Source organism: Lissotriton helveticus, chromosome 3_1 (assembly GCF_964261635.1).
Source record: "Lissotriton helveticus chromosome 3_1, aLisHel1.1, whole genome shotgun sequence".
Classification (NCBI taxonomy): domain Eukaryota; kingdom Metazoa; phylum Chordata; class Amphibia; order Caudata; family Salamandridae; genus Lissotriton; species Lissotriton helveticus.
Genome location: NC_136061.1, coordinates 973,197,155 through 973,212,134, shown reverse-complemented (window position 1 = coordinate 973,212,134; position 14,980 = coordinate 973,197,155). Strand labels below are relative to the sequence as shown.

The 14,980-nt window shown below is 44.9% G+C and overlaps 1 protein-coding gene across 5 annotated transcripts in view; it reads right to left on the bottom strand.

Moving 5' to 3' along the window:
- Nucleotides 1-6,935: 6,935 nt before the first annotated feature.
- TRAF3IP1 (TRAF3 interacting protein 1) overlaps nucleotides 6,936-14,980 on the bottom strand; it is a 337,634-nt gene continuing 329,589 nt past the window's right edge. For all 5 annotated transcript variants that reach the window (XM_078681404.1, XM_078681405.1, XM_078681406.1 and 2 more), the window contains one exon: nucleotides 6,936-8,573. In XM_078681404.1, coding sequence (XP_078537530.1) covers nucleotides 8,408-8,573 — 166 coding nt within the window. In that variant the 3' untranslated portion in view covers nucleotides 6,936-8,407. The remainder of the gene's footprint in view (nucleotides 8,574-14,980) is intronic.

Sequence of the window (14,980 nt, the reverse complement as noted above, 5' to 3'; positions counted from 1 at the left end):
TGCAGTATCCAGCAAACGCCACTACCTAATCCTGCAAACTGAGTGCAAGCTTCACAGTCCCATGCTAGGTCTACGATTCTGGAAACAACAACAGGTCTGCAATGGTCAGTGAAGCTCGTCATGGTTTGTGGTACCAAACAGTGGGGCTTGCCCTGGATTCGTGGTCTCCAGCTGGCATTCAATGGAACCTGAGAGTACTCGCTGAGGACCCTAAATCCAGCTGCTATTATTTTTAATGTCTGTCATTTAGGGCCAGAAGGAGGGGGAGGTGTGGGGAACTAAGATGGCTGACAGAAGAAAAAGCTACATAGGCCAAAAGGATTCAGGAATTAAACATTTTTTGGATTACCAGTCCAGATAACCTTAAAATTCCAACCATTGACCCTTTTTAAATACAAATGTCTTCAAAATTACTAACGGATTTACACCAAACAAAGCAAAGGCACTTTCTTGTCTACAGTTCTGCTTTCATGCCAAATTTGGTGTAATTATGTTTACTGTATCGAGAAGCAAAGTACCCTTATGGGAATTAAAATGAGAAAACACTTTCATTCCCTGGCTTGACAGATCTGCATAAGACCTACCATGATGAATACAAAGTAGATGTACTTTTCTTTGGGCCATTTCTTACAGATTTGTAAAATGGTTTCAAAGTTATTAAGAAAACAAAAATGCCTTTTGAATGGAATCTCCCAACTACCCATAATGACAGAGGTGCTATTGTTCCATCCTTATTAATAGGCTGCAATGTTAAAAGAAGCCAGGCAACATGAAAGGAAATGTCCTTCAAAAAAAGAGTAAATGTTGGGGGAAACAGCAGAACTCTACGTGGACTATTTGTCCAAACAATAAGAGCCGGATTGTGTTCATGTATCGTCCCTGACTAAGAGAAAATGAGGGCTAAAAGCTAGAGCAGGGCAATGTAGATGCTGTAGCACTTGTGATCTCAAATAGGCAGCCCATGATTCATATTGGTGTGATTTTTAAATATTACAAATACACTGTGATTTGTTTTTAAGATTAACCCAAGTGAAATTGTAACATGTACATGTTGATTTAATTTAGTTCTGGAATCCTCCTGAATCTAATGGAATTATCCTAGCACACATTAGATGATGAGATTTTCACGACATCCAGGTCACTGGTCCGACTGCCTGATGACAATACCGGCAGTCAGAGCTCAGATATCGGGGAAAAGACCGCCAACTCAGACAGAGACTAAGATCCTGAAGGGCAGCAGTCAGAATCCTATCCCTACAATAGAGGTGGTGCATGCTCAGGCACGGCCGTAGAGATTAGGATGTCCCTTTCGGACGGCCTTTTCATGGCTAAGTGTCCTGGGGGCACATGTAGTGAACCCTCCCCCCCCACGCATCCATGCACCGTGTGCCAGGCACTACAGCCCTGCACAAAGTGCTCTTTACCACTGGGGCTTGTGCTGTGGCCCTTTGTGATCGTTTGCCAAAACGTAGGTAATAGTTATATCTATTTTATTAAGTATTTTTTTCTCAATGCCAGGATGGTAAGTTTGAAAGTCAAGAACCTCAAAGGTTTAAATAACATGCTTCAAAACAATATCCTGACTACGCTCAAACACACATTACAAAGAACACATGGACATTGGCTTTCTTTAAAACAGAAAAAGTCCTTGCAATGGCTTTCTCAAAATTCTTAACTGTTGACAAATAAGTCAAACAGATGTTTCAACATTGTTTTCCTTACCTAAAAGCAGCCTAAAATTAAACATTAGTGTATGATTTTCAGACATCACAGCTCGGGACCATACAGCAATAGTTGCCTCTTTCCGTTTCTGAGCTGCGCTTTCTAAAAATCAGGCAATAACTCTGAGAAGTTCAGATCAAAACGTTTTCTGTTTAAGCAGTGCCAATGCATAAAAACAGGAATATTCTTCGTGATTGTACAAAGTTGTTCTCATACTATCTGCCTAATCCTTCTCTCACAGTTAGGAGACCACGAAAGAGAAATGACAATCCTTGCTGAATCAGATTTATAATGCCTCCTTGTCGATATGGAATACTAGGTGTGGACCTTAAAGGCAAAACATTACACTGCAAGACAAACAAGTATGAGCTCCAGAATATTAATCAGATTGGGGAGGGCCCATTATCAAATAGTTAAGCATTCCCTTCAACATGGAAGAGAGACCAACAGCTGAAGAAGCTTTCAGTTTTGACCATCTGCTTCCGAGATATCATGAAGCACATAATAGTTTAATCTTGCAAAAGGTATCTCCTGCCTGCAAGATGCATCGAGACCTAGAAGAAAAGTAATCACGTAGCAGACATTACACTTTATTTCATCTGCGTCCCTCAGTTTCCAGAAATTTCTGACCACAGGTGGACTGCGAATGCTAAGAGAAATGGGACGAAAGGTGGAAAGGGAGTACAGAATCTGCAGAAAGAAAATATATCTATCAGAAGCAGTGTTACCGAAAGTAAGTACTTGAGTGCAAGCCAATGTGCATCAGAGTACAACACAATTCAGAAGGGGCCGCTCCTCAGCCGTACGGGCGATGTTACGGAAGTTGGCAAGTGCGGAGAGCCGATCTGTCCAGGAGGTGTTTGCCTGTGGCACTCTAGTCTACAACATGTATACGCTCGTCAGAGAGCCTTGCATACCATTCTGGCCTCAATTGAGGGCCAAATGAAAATTCTTAGTTGGAGGTGAAAGTTTCTCCTTACCTGAGACAAAGATGAGACGAGGAGGTCCCTTTTTCCCCCAGAGGATTTGTAAGAATCATTGTAGATATCCTGTAAGACACCCCCACAAAAGAGGTCTTGTGGCAGCCTACCCACAGTCAAAAGAACAATAATGCCTTCAGGGGTTTAGTTAGCTTCCTCATAATACTCTTTCATACAAGTGTGAGTGTTACGTAAGATGATATCTATTTTGCAAACTCAATGTCTTTTGAAGAGCACAATCGGCTAGAATCAGCTGCCTGTCCATGGTACTCTTCAGCTGTAACATAACGGCTAAGGGCATTCTTCCTCCTAGAATAGATGAGGTGACCGAAACGAACCCAACAGTAACACACACTGGTTTAGATGAAAATCTGTCACAAAATGAGGGCTTCACTCTCCTGTTGGAGAAAATAGTAAAAGCCAAAGAAGCTGATAGCAGCTGAAATTCACTGACCCTTCAGTCTTGAGTTGTCATTAAGACCGTAAACATTTCTATACTTCACATCACGTTGAATCCCACTGAGCATACATCTATGGAACTGGTGGATATTTGTTCAATATGCCGCTCAAAAACAGAGGTGTCATGGATATCGCAGAAAACAGAAAAATTCAATTTGAACATAAAAATAGACAAAGCTACAACATAACCTTGCAGTGAACATTTAGTAATCCTCTTCGTCCAGAAGCAAATCAAAGTCTAACAAATTTGATAATGGCAAACACAGTGAGTCCGAATGATACTGATCGCACCAGTGAAAAAGCTTAAGTGTCAACACACATGTAAGTGCACAGTACTCAAGAGATCTACACTCACCACTTCATCAGAGAGGTCACGACCTTGAACTTCCAGCCTCTCCGTAACCACAGGTATGACACTAGGGAAAATGCAGAATTAGCAGTGATTGCTTGTCTATTCTGTCTGCTCATCTGTCTACTATATTTTAAACACCTTTTGGAAGACAAGGATGAAATCATTTTATATGTAAGATAGGCTCTTCAACAAAAAAAGCAATTAACTAAAAGAAGCTAACTTGCAGAAAAAGCTTGCAATGTGGAAAGTGGCTGGTTTAAGAAAAGGCAAGTATGCTCTATAGTCGAGCAGAACATACAACTTAGGAACTGGGCTGATAAATGGGCATTGTAGGTGCTGAAGGTGTCGTGGCTTTAAAACATGCAACTTTTAAGGCACTACAAAATGATTATTATTATTTTTTTTAATCATAAAACGTTTAACATTTTTTTTAAACGGCTGCCAGATTCTTCAAACTCTGCCAGATTGTCCTAATGGTCTTAACCATTGTGACTAGTGATGGAGATACCCTGATGTAGAAGAAGGTTTAGAGTAGCAGGTAGCAAGAAGCGACACCTGACTTTGAAGTCTCACCTTCAAGAAACATCGACGACTGCATCACGTATGTGCTAAGATTTGCTTCAGATGAAAAAGACAAACGCCTGCAATCAACGTGTCTGTGCATGCACACCCATGTGAAAGGTCTTACCAACTTGCACAGAACCGACCTGCCTATTCAGTTTGGAGATGTGTCACCTCAGAGGACCGGAATTTATGCCTGTATTCTGTGTCAGCAGTCTCACTACAAATATATTTATTTCAATTTTTTCGATTTAGTGCAAGAATCACTCCCGGAGGAGTATCTCAGCGCTGTCCTGTTCAGGCAAGTTAAGACATTCTAAAATCACCACATTTTTAACATCTTGAAGTTTATAAAATCTGGCAGGTACGAAGATGAAGAGAATGTTTAGTACAGTGGTATGGGGCCGTATCAGAAAAGATCTGCCCCAGATCTTGAAGTGCCGCATGCGTGGGGTGTGCAAGAGCTCTTTGTTTGAGGACCTCAGCTGTCTGGAGGGATGGTAGGAACTAAGTCATGAGTACAGATAGATGGGACGGTCCTTGTAAAGTGCCTTATACGTCAGTCAGCGGTGTTTAAAAACTGCCTGATTTCTGATGGGCAACCATTGTAGTTTCCTTGAAATTGGTGGAGGACGACCATGCTGGTAAATTGCAGATCAGCTGTGCGGATGTGTTCTGTAATAGCTGCAGCTTGGTCAGCAGGATGTAATTTACTGCTACAAGTATTATGTTCCCATAGTCCAGGCGAGTGATTATAAGAGCATGGACGATGGGCATTAAAAACTTTTTTAGGAGCCTCATTGTGGCAAAACAGGTGCCACGTGTGGTATTGACTTGATCTTTCATGGGCAGTGATTGATCTATTTTCATGGCAAGATTTTTCCCCACCTGCATAGGTTCAAGGGCTAGACCACGTTCTGGGTGCCACCAGCCGCAACTCATATCTCGCTGGCTTTGCCGAATAGCATGATCTCGATCTTCCCACTGTCTAGTTATTCATCCAGACTACGATTTCCCTCATGCAACCCACAAATTTAGCTTTCACTTTATCTGGGACAGGGCCAACGGAGATGAGAAGTTGAGGGTCATCTGCAGATGGCATGATCTCCACAATCACACAATTTAACCCGTTTACCACGGCGAACATTCTGTGTTCTAAAGGCTGGGCGGGGTTGCGTCGGGCAACGGTCGTGCGCAGAACCAGGGGCCGACGCAAGCCGGAAGGGGTTAAGCTAGCAGCGCTACATGTATATTAAACAGTGTTAGGCTCAGGCATGATCCCTGAGGAAACCCCTTGTTAGTATACATTATTCATGACTTGAAGGGGCTAAGACAGACATTTTGTGTGCAGTTGTCCAGGAAGTCCCTTAGCCAGTGTAGCTCTCTGCCATGGAGACCTGCCTCATGTAATCTGCGAATTAGAATGGAATGGGAGACCGTGTCAAAGGCCAAATAGACAGAAGGAATGAGAACCTACATTCTATTCTTATGACGTTCCCCTCAGCATAGGCATGGGTATAATGCAAGGATTCAAACCTATGCAGGCACCTACGCTCATTCGCACTCATTCTCTGCCATCTCAAGAGCAGAACAGGAGGTCCTTAGTTTTCATTTATCGCATGGAACAGCCTCCCACAAGACATCAGAGCCTCCTCCTCACTTCTTGAGTTCCACAGGAAGCTGACAACCTGGCTTTTCGAATTACTGAGAGGCCACTCGCCTACGCACCTGCTCAAGCGCCTGGACAGCTTGAGGGGGATTTGTGCGCTATGAAAACAGACATGACATATTCGAGTAATCAAACGTGCATTGCATGAGTGAGTACTCCAAGCACATCTACAAGCAAAATAGAGGGCATCCTGCATCTGGCTGACAGCATATGGCTCGCCCTGCACTCGGAGAACAAACTTTAATGCACCCATTCTTTCAGGAAGCAGTTGTACTTCAAAACTAACACTCTGTGACCAGCACCCTCTGTATGATATATTCCACTCAGAAGCACAAGAACTGACCCCTGCATCCTAGATTAAATATCTAATCTAAAAAAATCAAAGGCTAGTGTCTGCATCACGCACATGTGCACTACTGCCTAACAGCGAAATAATCCAGACCTGCTCTCTTTGATAGCAGGATCCACACCTACTGACCACCTCGCTCAGCATAAATTAGATATAGTCTCACAGGGTCTAACTAGATATCGCCTGTTCTTAAATTATCAAACATATCTGGGAATCCTCATGTTAGGATTATAGGTGAAGTAAGACTTAGGCACCAATGACGGACATGCTCTGCTGATTCTATAACATTCACATATTCATAGGCGGGCTCTGCCCGTCCAGTGATGTTAAGTCAGCCACCATCTTCCTCCGCTCGCCAGTTGATAGTAGCTCAATAATGGAAAGACCCAGCACATCAGGTAATATTCACCCAATCACATAATGACCCTGCTCCTCAGCTAATAAAACTTTACTCACTAGTAACAGTTGTTCTCCAGTGTTGTAGCCCTCATATTTAAGATTATAATTTTCCTCTCTTTTGATAAGGGCCACAGAAGTTTGTAGATTTCTTTGAAACGGTTGATGAAGAGTTACCACTTTCAGGATGAGCCCTTGATCCATCTGGTAAAAACATACACCTCTCTTTTAGTAACAGAATTGGATAAACCGCACAAAACACCACCTAGAAAGTGTCAGCTTAGACACTGATTGACTAATGAGCTCGGCTTTGTCAGCCATGAAGAAGTAGATTGAGATTCGGACTCTATCTAAAAAGACATACACAACTCACTCAATTTCTAGTCTTAAACTAAGTCTATAGATGGAGAAAATGCACTAGAAAAGAAAATCGGGAAGATTAACAGATTGATTTTTTTTTTAAAAATCTGGCATCACCATAGGTAGGAAACCAATTGACATCTGGAAAACTGGATGTAGCTCACGGATACATCTTTCACTAAAGATATATCTTGAAACAGGGATTACTAGCAAAACTCCCTACCACGAAAGATTCTATAAGGTTTAGCCAAATGCAAAAAATGAATACAACTAAATTTCACTGTGCACAAAATAAGGATGGAAATTAGCACAGAATATCTAGAAAATCAGGAGGTGGGTTCAAATGTGTAGAATATCCCAAATCAGACTATCAATTTATATGATCTCAGGTTGTAATAATTTACCTTTACCTGCATCTTAAGACAAAAATTGCCTTAATAGTTGATAGATTATTTAAATTGACAAAATAACTAACGAAGTTTCTTCCCCAAACTAGTTTACAGTTGGTCATTTCCTTGAATGACTTCAGATATCTGAATGTGAAGTTGTGAAACTTTTAGCAGTGCCACGAAAATGTGTTTCCCAAACACCCATGACAAAATGGAGAATGCCTTTATGATGATCTTATAGCAGTGCTCCACTGACAGATCCAGCTTTTTGGTTCCCGCTTTTTCAGAAGTGCTTTCCTATCAATGGGCTGAGGCCCATTGGTGGCAAAGCAGATCCAAATGAAACCTGGTACCCTCTGCTTTCTTATTGGCTCACTCCAGGCATTTTTGTTATGTTGGTGGGCTGCAATAGGAATGTTTTATCCTCAACCGCTGACTGAAAACATGACTGTCTCTAGGTTCAACCCTATTCATGAGGAACTAAGACTCGTTCAGTACTCAACGTTATTACCAAATGAATGCATCTTACACCACTTTTATTTGAGAAGATACAGTTATTTGGGGAAAAGTTTGGATCAGTGGGACAGAAATATAAATAGTTTGAATTAAAAAAAACTGAGAAAAAAAGATTTTTTCCAGCTATCAGGCAGAAAGAATGGCTCAAAATATTTGGAGAGGCAAATAAGGCACCATTCCTGTTTCGAAATTATCGCAGAGCATGTGGAAAATCTGAATAGAGATGCTTTGGTTGGATTATACAATTCTGGAAGTCTCTTGTCTCACCAGGACTCAGAATATTTAACACACAGAGAGCCCTGCGAAAAACTGTGTTCTGAGATCCTACAGCCAATAAGGAATATTGTAACTTAATGAAAATAATCCAATGCATGAGAATGTTTCCTCTCTTTTTTTTGGTGCCCTCATACTAGTTTGTTTACAAGATGATTACATACCAAGGCTGTCCCTTCTTCTTAATGTAGTCAAGCGGCCCCACCTCTGTCCTTTACCCCTTGCGAGACAACGCAAATATGGGAACCAGGTTGAAAAAAACATATGATCTTTAGCGAGATGTCCAGCTTCATAAATAGTGTTATAAAATATCCAGATATTCCATGATGTGCGGAGTTGGAAATATTTAATGAACGGACTGTCCCAAGTGCCCTCTCTGCCTCACGTTCTGGAGGAGGCACTGATGCTGAACACCATTTTCTGAATTTTCTCCTCGTTCTTCAGGATGTTGGCTTTGACCGCACAGATCTTGTCCTGCTGCTCTTTGATCAGGTGCTCTAGATCAGTCAGTTCTATTCGCAGGGGCTCCACAGCGCTGTCTGTGATGCTGCAGATGAAAAGTCATCAGTTCATCAGGTGACAAAGAAAAACACAACTGACCTATTCAAATCCTACTACATGCTTTACAGCCATCTTGAATACAGATCACTACAATGCAAAGCATATTACCTATAGCCCCATCAAAGAAGAAGATGCTGAAATCTTCTGGATACCAACTTTGTTCTACGTCCTTAAGGGGTGCCGAATCTCTGGTGTACCACTACTGACTTCATGTCTTTTTTTATACCACCCAAGTAACCGTGCTGTTCCAATATGAATACACACACTATGTATGTGGGTAGATGTAACAACGGATAAAGAAAGCTAGGGAGCACTGCTATGTTAGGACAAGAAAACCCACCCACCCACAGGTGACATGCTTCATCATAATGCTCCCTCCTCACTCCCGGACCGCAGGGAACCCAGTGTGGGCTACAACTCCCCTGAGCGGGAGGAGCAGAGGTGTTTTAGAAAAAGATGAGCACTACTGATGTTAGGGAGCGAGGGGCAGAGTTCAAGTGTAGATGAAAAAAATTATGAATAAAACGATCTCCTGGTGGGCAACGATAATCTTTTATTCTGGTGACCCCATTGGATAGGATTTAAAAGCTAAGTGAATAGGGATTACAGATATTACCCTATGTTATATGGTCAACATGTTTCTGCCAAACGGGACTTAAAAAGTTCAAGGTATTCCTCAGCACCAAAATATATATGTCACTCTGCTAATGTGGAAAAAAAAACATAATCCCTATACAGTCAACTCGATGGCTATTCTTGTGGCCCCATCGACGTAGTAGGGTCCACTAGATGCTGGAAAATAAACGGAAGCAGTTACTCATGTGAAACAATCAAATCAAGTAGCACCAGTGTCCATCACCAACACTCCAAAACTTGTTTAAGGAAAACCTATAATCCTAGTGAGCATTGGGAAATCCTTACCCTGATAATGTAAGGAAGGATCAGCTCAACCATCATCGGTACCCTCTCAAAGTGAAGAGCTAAAGAACAAGTTACTTACCTTTGGTAATGCTTTTTCTGGTAGATACAATATCTGCCTGTGGATTCCTCACCTTGTGAATATCCCCCTTGCGTCAGCAACATTCGGAATTTTTCTTCGTAGCACGCCGGTGTGGACGACGTCACAGGAGCACGACATCGCGCGCGACTCCGTCTGACGTCACCGACTCCTTATTAGGCCCACGTCGGCGTGATGACGTCAGTTCCGCCCTTTTTTCCGTGCCTTCGAGGCACCCGGACGGACCAACAACAGCAAATATGCATATATACAATGTACACAGTACATACAAACCAAAATAGCACACAGTGCATAGCAAAGGCATCAAAACCCAAAATATATACAAACAATAAAACCAGGTATAGCAGAGTGGACAACGGGGAGGCGGGTGGGCATGTGAGGAATCCACAGGCAGATATTGTATCTACCAGAAAAAGCGTTACCGAAGGTAAGTAACTTGTTCTTCTGATAGATACATCTGCCGTGTGGATTCCTCACCTTGTGAATAGAGTCCCACAGCAGTCCCCACTCCCGTAGGAGGGTGACCACTCTGCTATACCAGGAAATCTTGGAGAACAGAGCGCGCGAAGTGGCCGTCCCTCCTCACCTCGGAATCCAAGCAGTAATGCTTCGCGAAAGTGTGGAGGGAGGCCCAAGTCGCAGCCCTGCAAATGTCCTCAACAGGAACACCTCTAGACAAAGCAGATGTTGCAGACTTTGCTCTAGTTGAATGTGCTCTAATACCCTCAGGAGGGTCCTTACCCGCCAAGGAGTAGCAAATCTTGATGCACAGGATTATCCACCTGGAAAGTGTGCGCTTGTGCACCGCTCTGCCCTTCTTGCAGCCAGCAAAACCAACAAACAGCTGGTCATCCATCCGGAAGTCTTTAGTTCTGTCCAGATAAAAAGACACCGCCCTCTTAGGGTCCAAACGGTGAAGTTGCTCCTCCTCCTTGGAAGCGTGAGGGGGAGGATAGAAGGTAGGAAGGGTAATGGATTGTCCTAGATGGAAAGGAGTTACCACCTTAGGCAGAAAAGCAGCCCTGGTCCTAAGAACCAGCCTTTCAGCATGAATGGTCAGGAATGGGGGTTTGGAACTAAGAGCCTGAAGCTCACTCACCCTCCTTGCCGAGGTGATTGCTACTAAGAAGACCGTCTTGAAAGACAAAAGCCTCATGGGACACTTGTGTAAGGGTTCGAAGGGGGAACCCATCAAATAGGTTAACACAAGATTCAAATCCCAATGAGGAATAACAAAAGGAGTAGGAGGGAATCTATTAGTGAGTCCCTTCAAGAATCTTAAAACCACCGGAAACTTAAAAAGAGAAGGCTGATCCGGCAAACAAAGAAAAGCCGACAAAGCCGAAAGATACCCCTTGACCGTGGCAACAGCAAATCCTTGCTGCGCCAAAGAAAGAGCAAACTGCAAAATGTCAGACAAATGAGCCTTCAAAGGGTCAACATCTCTCTTCCTACACCAAGAGACAAATTTAGACCACCTATACGAATAAATGGACTTAGTGGAGTCACGCCTGGCAGAAAGAATGACATCCACCACATCGTGAGGGAGAGAAAAAGAATTCAAGTTGCCCCGTTCAATCTCCAGGCATGAAGGTGTAATGTCTGGAGGTGGGGGTGTAGAACCTGCCCCTCCATCTGAGAGAGGAGGTCTGCCCTGTGAGGAAGACGGAGCGGCGAGTGAGAGGAGAGGTGGAGAAGGTCTGTGTACCACACCCTTCTTGGCCAGTCCGGGGCGACCAATATGACTTGGGCCCGGTCCTGGCGAATCTTCCTCAGAACCCGAGGAATCAAGGGTATGGGAGGAAACGCGTAAAGGAGTTGATTTTTCCAACTCAACTGAAACACGTCCCCCAAGGCTCCTTGCATCGGAAACTGGAGACTGCAGAATGACAGGCAGTGAGCATTCTCGCGAGTGGCGAATAGGTCCACCCGAGGAGTCCCCCACATCTGAAAGATGTCGTGAACCACCTCCGGGTGAAGCCTCCACTCGTGGTCGGCAGAGAACTGCCGACTGAGACTGTCTGCACGAACGTTCAGTACTCCGGCCAGATGATTTGCCATCAGACAAATCTGATGATCCTGAACCCAGGACCAGAGACGCAGAGCCTCCCTGCAGAGACACTGCGACCCTACACCTCCCTGTTTGTTGACATACCACATCGCGGTCGTGTTGTCCGTCAGGACTTGAACTGACTGACCGCGAAGGGAAGGGAGGAAGGCCTTGAGCGCCAAACGTATCGCCCGCAATTCTAGAAGGTTGATATGAAACAACCTTTCCTCTGGAGACCAAAGCCCTTTGACCTTCAGGTCCCCCAGATGAGCACCCCACCCTAGAGTGGATGCATCCGTTATCACTGTGGCCACCGATGGAGGAAACTGAAAAGGCTTTCCTTGAGACAGATTGCCTTCCACGCCCCACCAAGACAGATCTGCTGCAGTTTCTCTGGAGATCCTCACTGACTCCCTGAGATCTCCGTTGTGCTGATACCACTGCCTGCGGAGGCACCACTGGAGTGCCCTCATGTGCCAGCATGCATGATTGACCAACAGAATGCAAGAAGCCATCAGACCGAGCAGACGAAGGACCTTCAAGACTGGAACAACCGCTCCATTGTAAAATAAAGGAATCATTTCCTGTATGTCGTGAATCCTTTGAGGTGGAGGGAATGCACAACATACAGTAGTGTCCAGTACCGCACCTATGAACAGGTTGCGCTGGGAGGGCACCAGGTGAGACTTGGGTACATTTATCGAAAAACCCAACCTGTGTAACAACTGAGTTGTCTCTTGCAGATGATGAAGCACATTCTCCGGCGACCCCGCTTTGATCAGCCAGTCGTCCAGATAGGGGAACACAGGAATCCCCGATCTTCTGAGATGCGCAGCCACCACTGCCATCACCTTGGTGAAAACTCGAGGCCCAGTAGTAAGCCCAAAAGGAAGGACCGCAAACTGGTAGTGTTGCGATCCCACCGTAAAACGGAGATACTTCCTGTGCGACTTCAGGATTGGGATGTGAAAATACGCATCCTGCAAGTCGATCAGCACCATCCAGTCTTCTTCCATCAGCGCTTGAAGAACCTGTGCAAGTGTGAGCATTTTGAACTTCTCCTGTTTGAGATAGAGGTTCAAAATCCTGAGGTCCAGGATTGGCCGAAGTCTGCCATCCTTCTAGGGTATCAGGAAATACCGGGAGTAGCACCCCTGACCCCTTTCCTGCTCTGGAACCACCTCTATCGCACCCTTTCTGAATAGTGCCAGGACTTCTTCCTGCAGGAGAAGAAGATGGTCCTCCGAACAATAACCTTGGCAAGGAGGGTAATTGGGAGGGAACTCCTGAAAAGGAAGTGCATACCCATTTTCTACGAGATTGAGAACCCAAAGATCTGATGTAACCGATTCCCAATCTCGTAGAAAATGAGTAAGCCGACCCCCTACCGGACCCACATGATCCAGAATGGTGGATCTAGGGCTGCTTTGCTGATGTAGGTGGGGGTTGGGTATTATTGGAGGAAGTAGAGGAAGAGGAGAGCTGACGACCACGTCCACAACCCTTCTGTCTACCTCTATAAGATTTGTACAGAGGGTTCTGCTGCTGCTGCTGTTGTTGCTGACCTTGTCTGAAGGGACGAAAGGAGGATCTACCAAACCCTCTAAACTTCTTAGTGGTAGAACCTCTTGTCTGGAGACCCAAAGATCTTGCAGTAGCACGGCTATCTTTGAATCTCTCCAAAGCCACATCCGCCTTCTTCCCAAAAAGGCCTGTCCCATCAAAAGGCAAGTCTAACAACGTGGATTGTACATCTGCAGAGAAATCAGAGGATTTCAGCCATGCCGCCCTTCTGGTGGCAACAGTAGAGCCCATAATCCTGGCAACAGAGTCTGCTGTGTCCATCCCACTCTGAATCACCAAGCGGGCAGCAGCTTGAGTATCAGATACCACTTCATTAAAGTTTTTTCTGTCATCCTCTGGAAGCTTAGATGACAACTGCTTCACAGAGTCCATCAACGCATGAACATATCTCCCCAAAAGGCAAGTAGCATTAGTAGATTTTAGAGCCATGCTACCTGAGGAGAAAATCTTCTTTGCAGACTGACCCAACTATTTAGAGTCCTTGTCTGCTGGCACCTGAGGAAAAGAACCTGCAGACCTGTTGGAACAAGCGGCCTGTACCACAAGACTCTCTGGTGAAGGATGTGAAGAGAGAAACTCAGGGTCACCAGGTGCCACCCTGTAGCGTCTTGCCACAGACCTTGAAACAGCAGGAGCAGTCAACGGTCTCTTCCAGACCTCCTTTATCGGATCAGTCAAAGCCTCAGTAAATGGGAGAGTAGGCTCTATAATAGAAGAAGGAAAGTGTAAAACCTCTGTGAGGATGTTAGGTTTATACTCAACAGTAGGTAAGGTCAGATTGAGTAGATCTGCAGCCTTTCTAATAACAACATGGTAGGGTGCCACGTCCTTAGATGGTGCATCAGAAACAGATGGTAAACCCCACTCAGGAGAGAGTTCCAGACCACTAGCACTATGAAGGTCTTCAAAACAGTCACCTTGATCTAAAAGTTCACCTTCTTCAACATCAGACTCTTCACATCTCTTTTCCTCCAAGAGACGCTGAGCTCTGCGTCTCGACCACTCCACACGAACCGAAGTCGATGGATCCGGTAATGACTCAGACGGAGCCGGATCCGACGTCGAACGAGGAACCGGGGCAGATGGAGGACGAGACTCACGGATCGGCGTGGTACCTCGATCCAAATTACGAGGTCGATCCGGAGTCGGTGAAGCCGTATGCGGAGTCGAAGACCTCGGTGGAGCCGTACCGAGCAAAGGTGTGTAAGGCGCCGGCATAAACGGCATAAAAGGAGCTGGAGCATAACTTTGAGGAATGCCCAAGTTGAAAGACAATGGACCCATGGGACCAGCCGGCGCACCAGTGGGGTACATTGCTCTCGAATAAACTCCAAACATCACATTAAGGAAATGCGAGGGGTCCTGTCCTGGACCAGGAAAGGGAGGATACGAACCTACTGGATGTTCTGGAGGAGGATGCTCCGACATCGGTACATTCTGACCCTCTTGATCTACAGGGGCTTCTACCGGAGTCGGAGCTCGAGGAACTTCCTCTTCATCTTCATGCTCCGAAGAATGGTGTGACACCGGATCCGGTTCTTGCTCCGGAACCGGGGAACGTGCAGTAGACGGTAAGGGAGAAGGAGATATGAAGTCCTTGTGATGTTTACGAGACTTCTTCTTCGAATCCGAAGACTCTTTCCCAGAATTATGTCTGGAACTGTGTTTTCTCCTCTTGTGTTTCCTCTTAGAGGAGCTCGAAGCATGACCCGAAGCCGACTTGGATCCAGACCTCGACCTC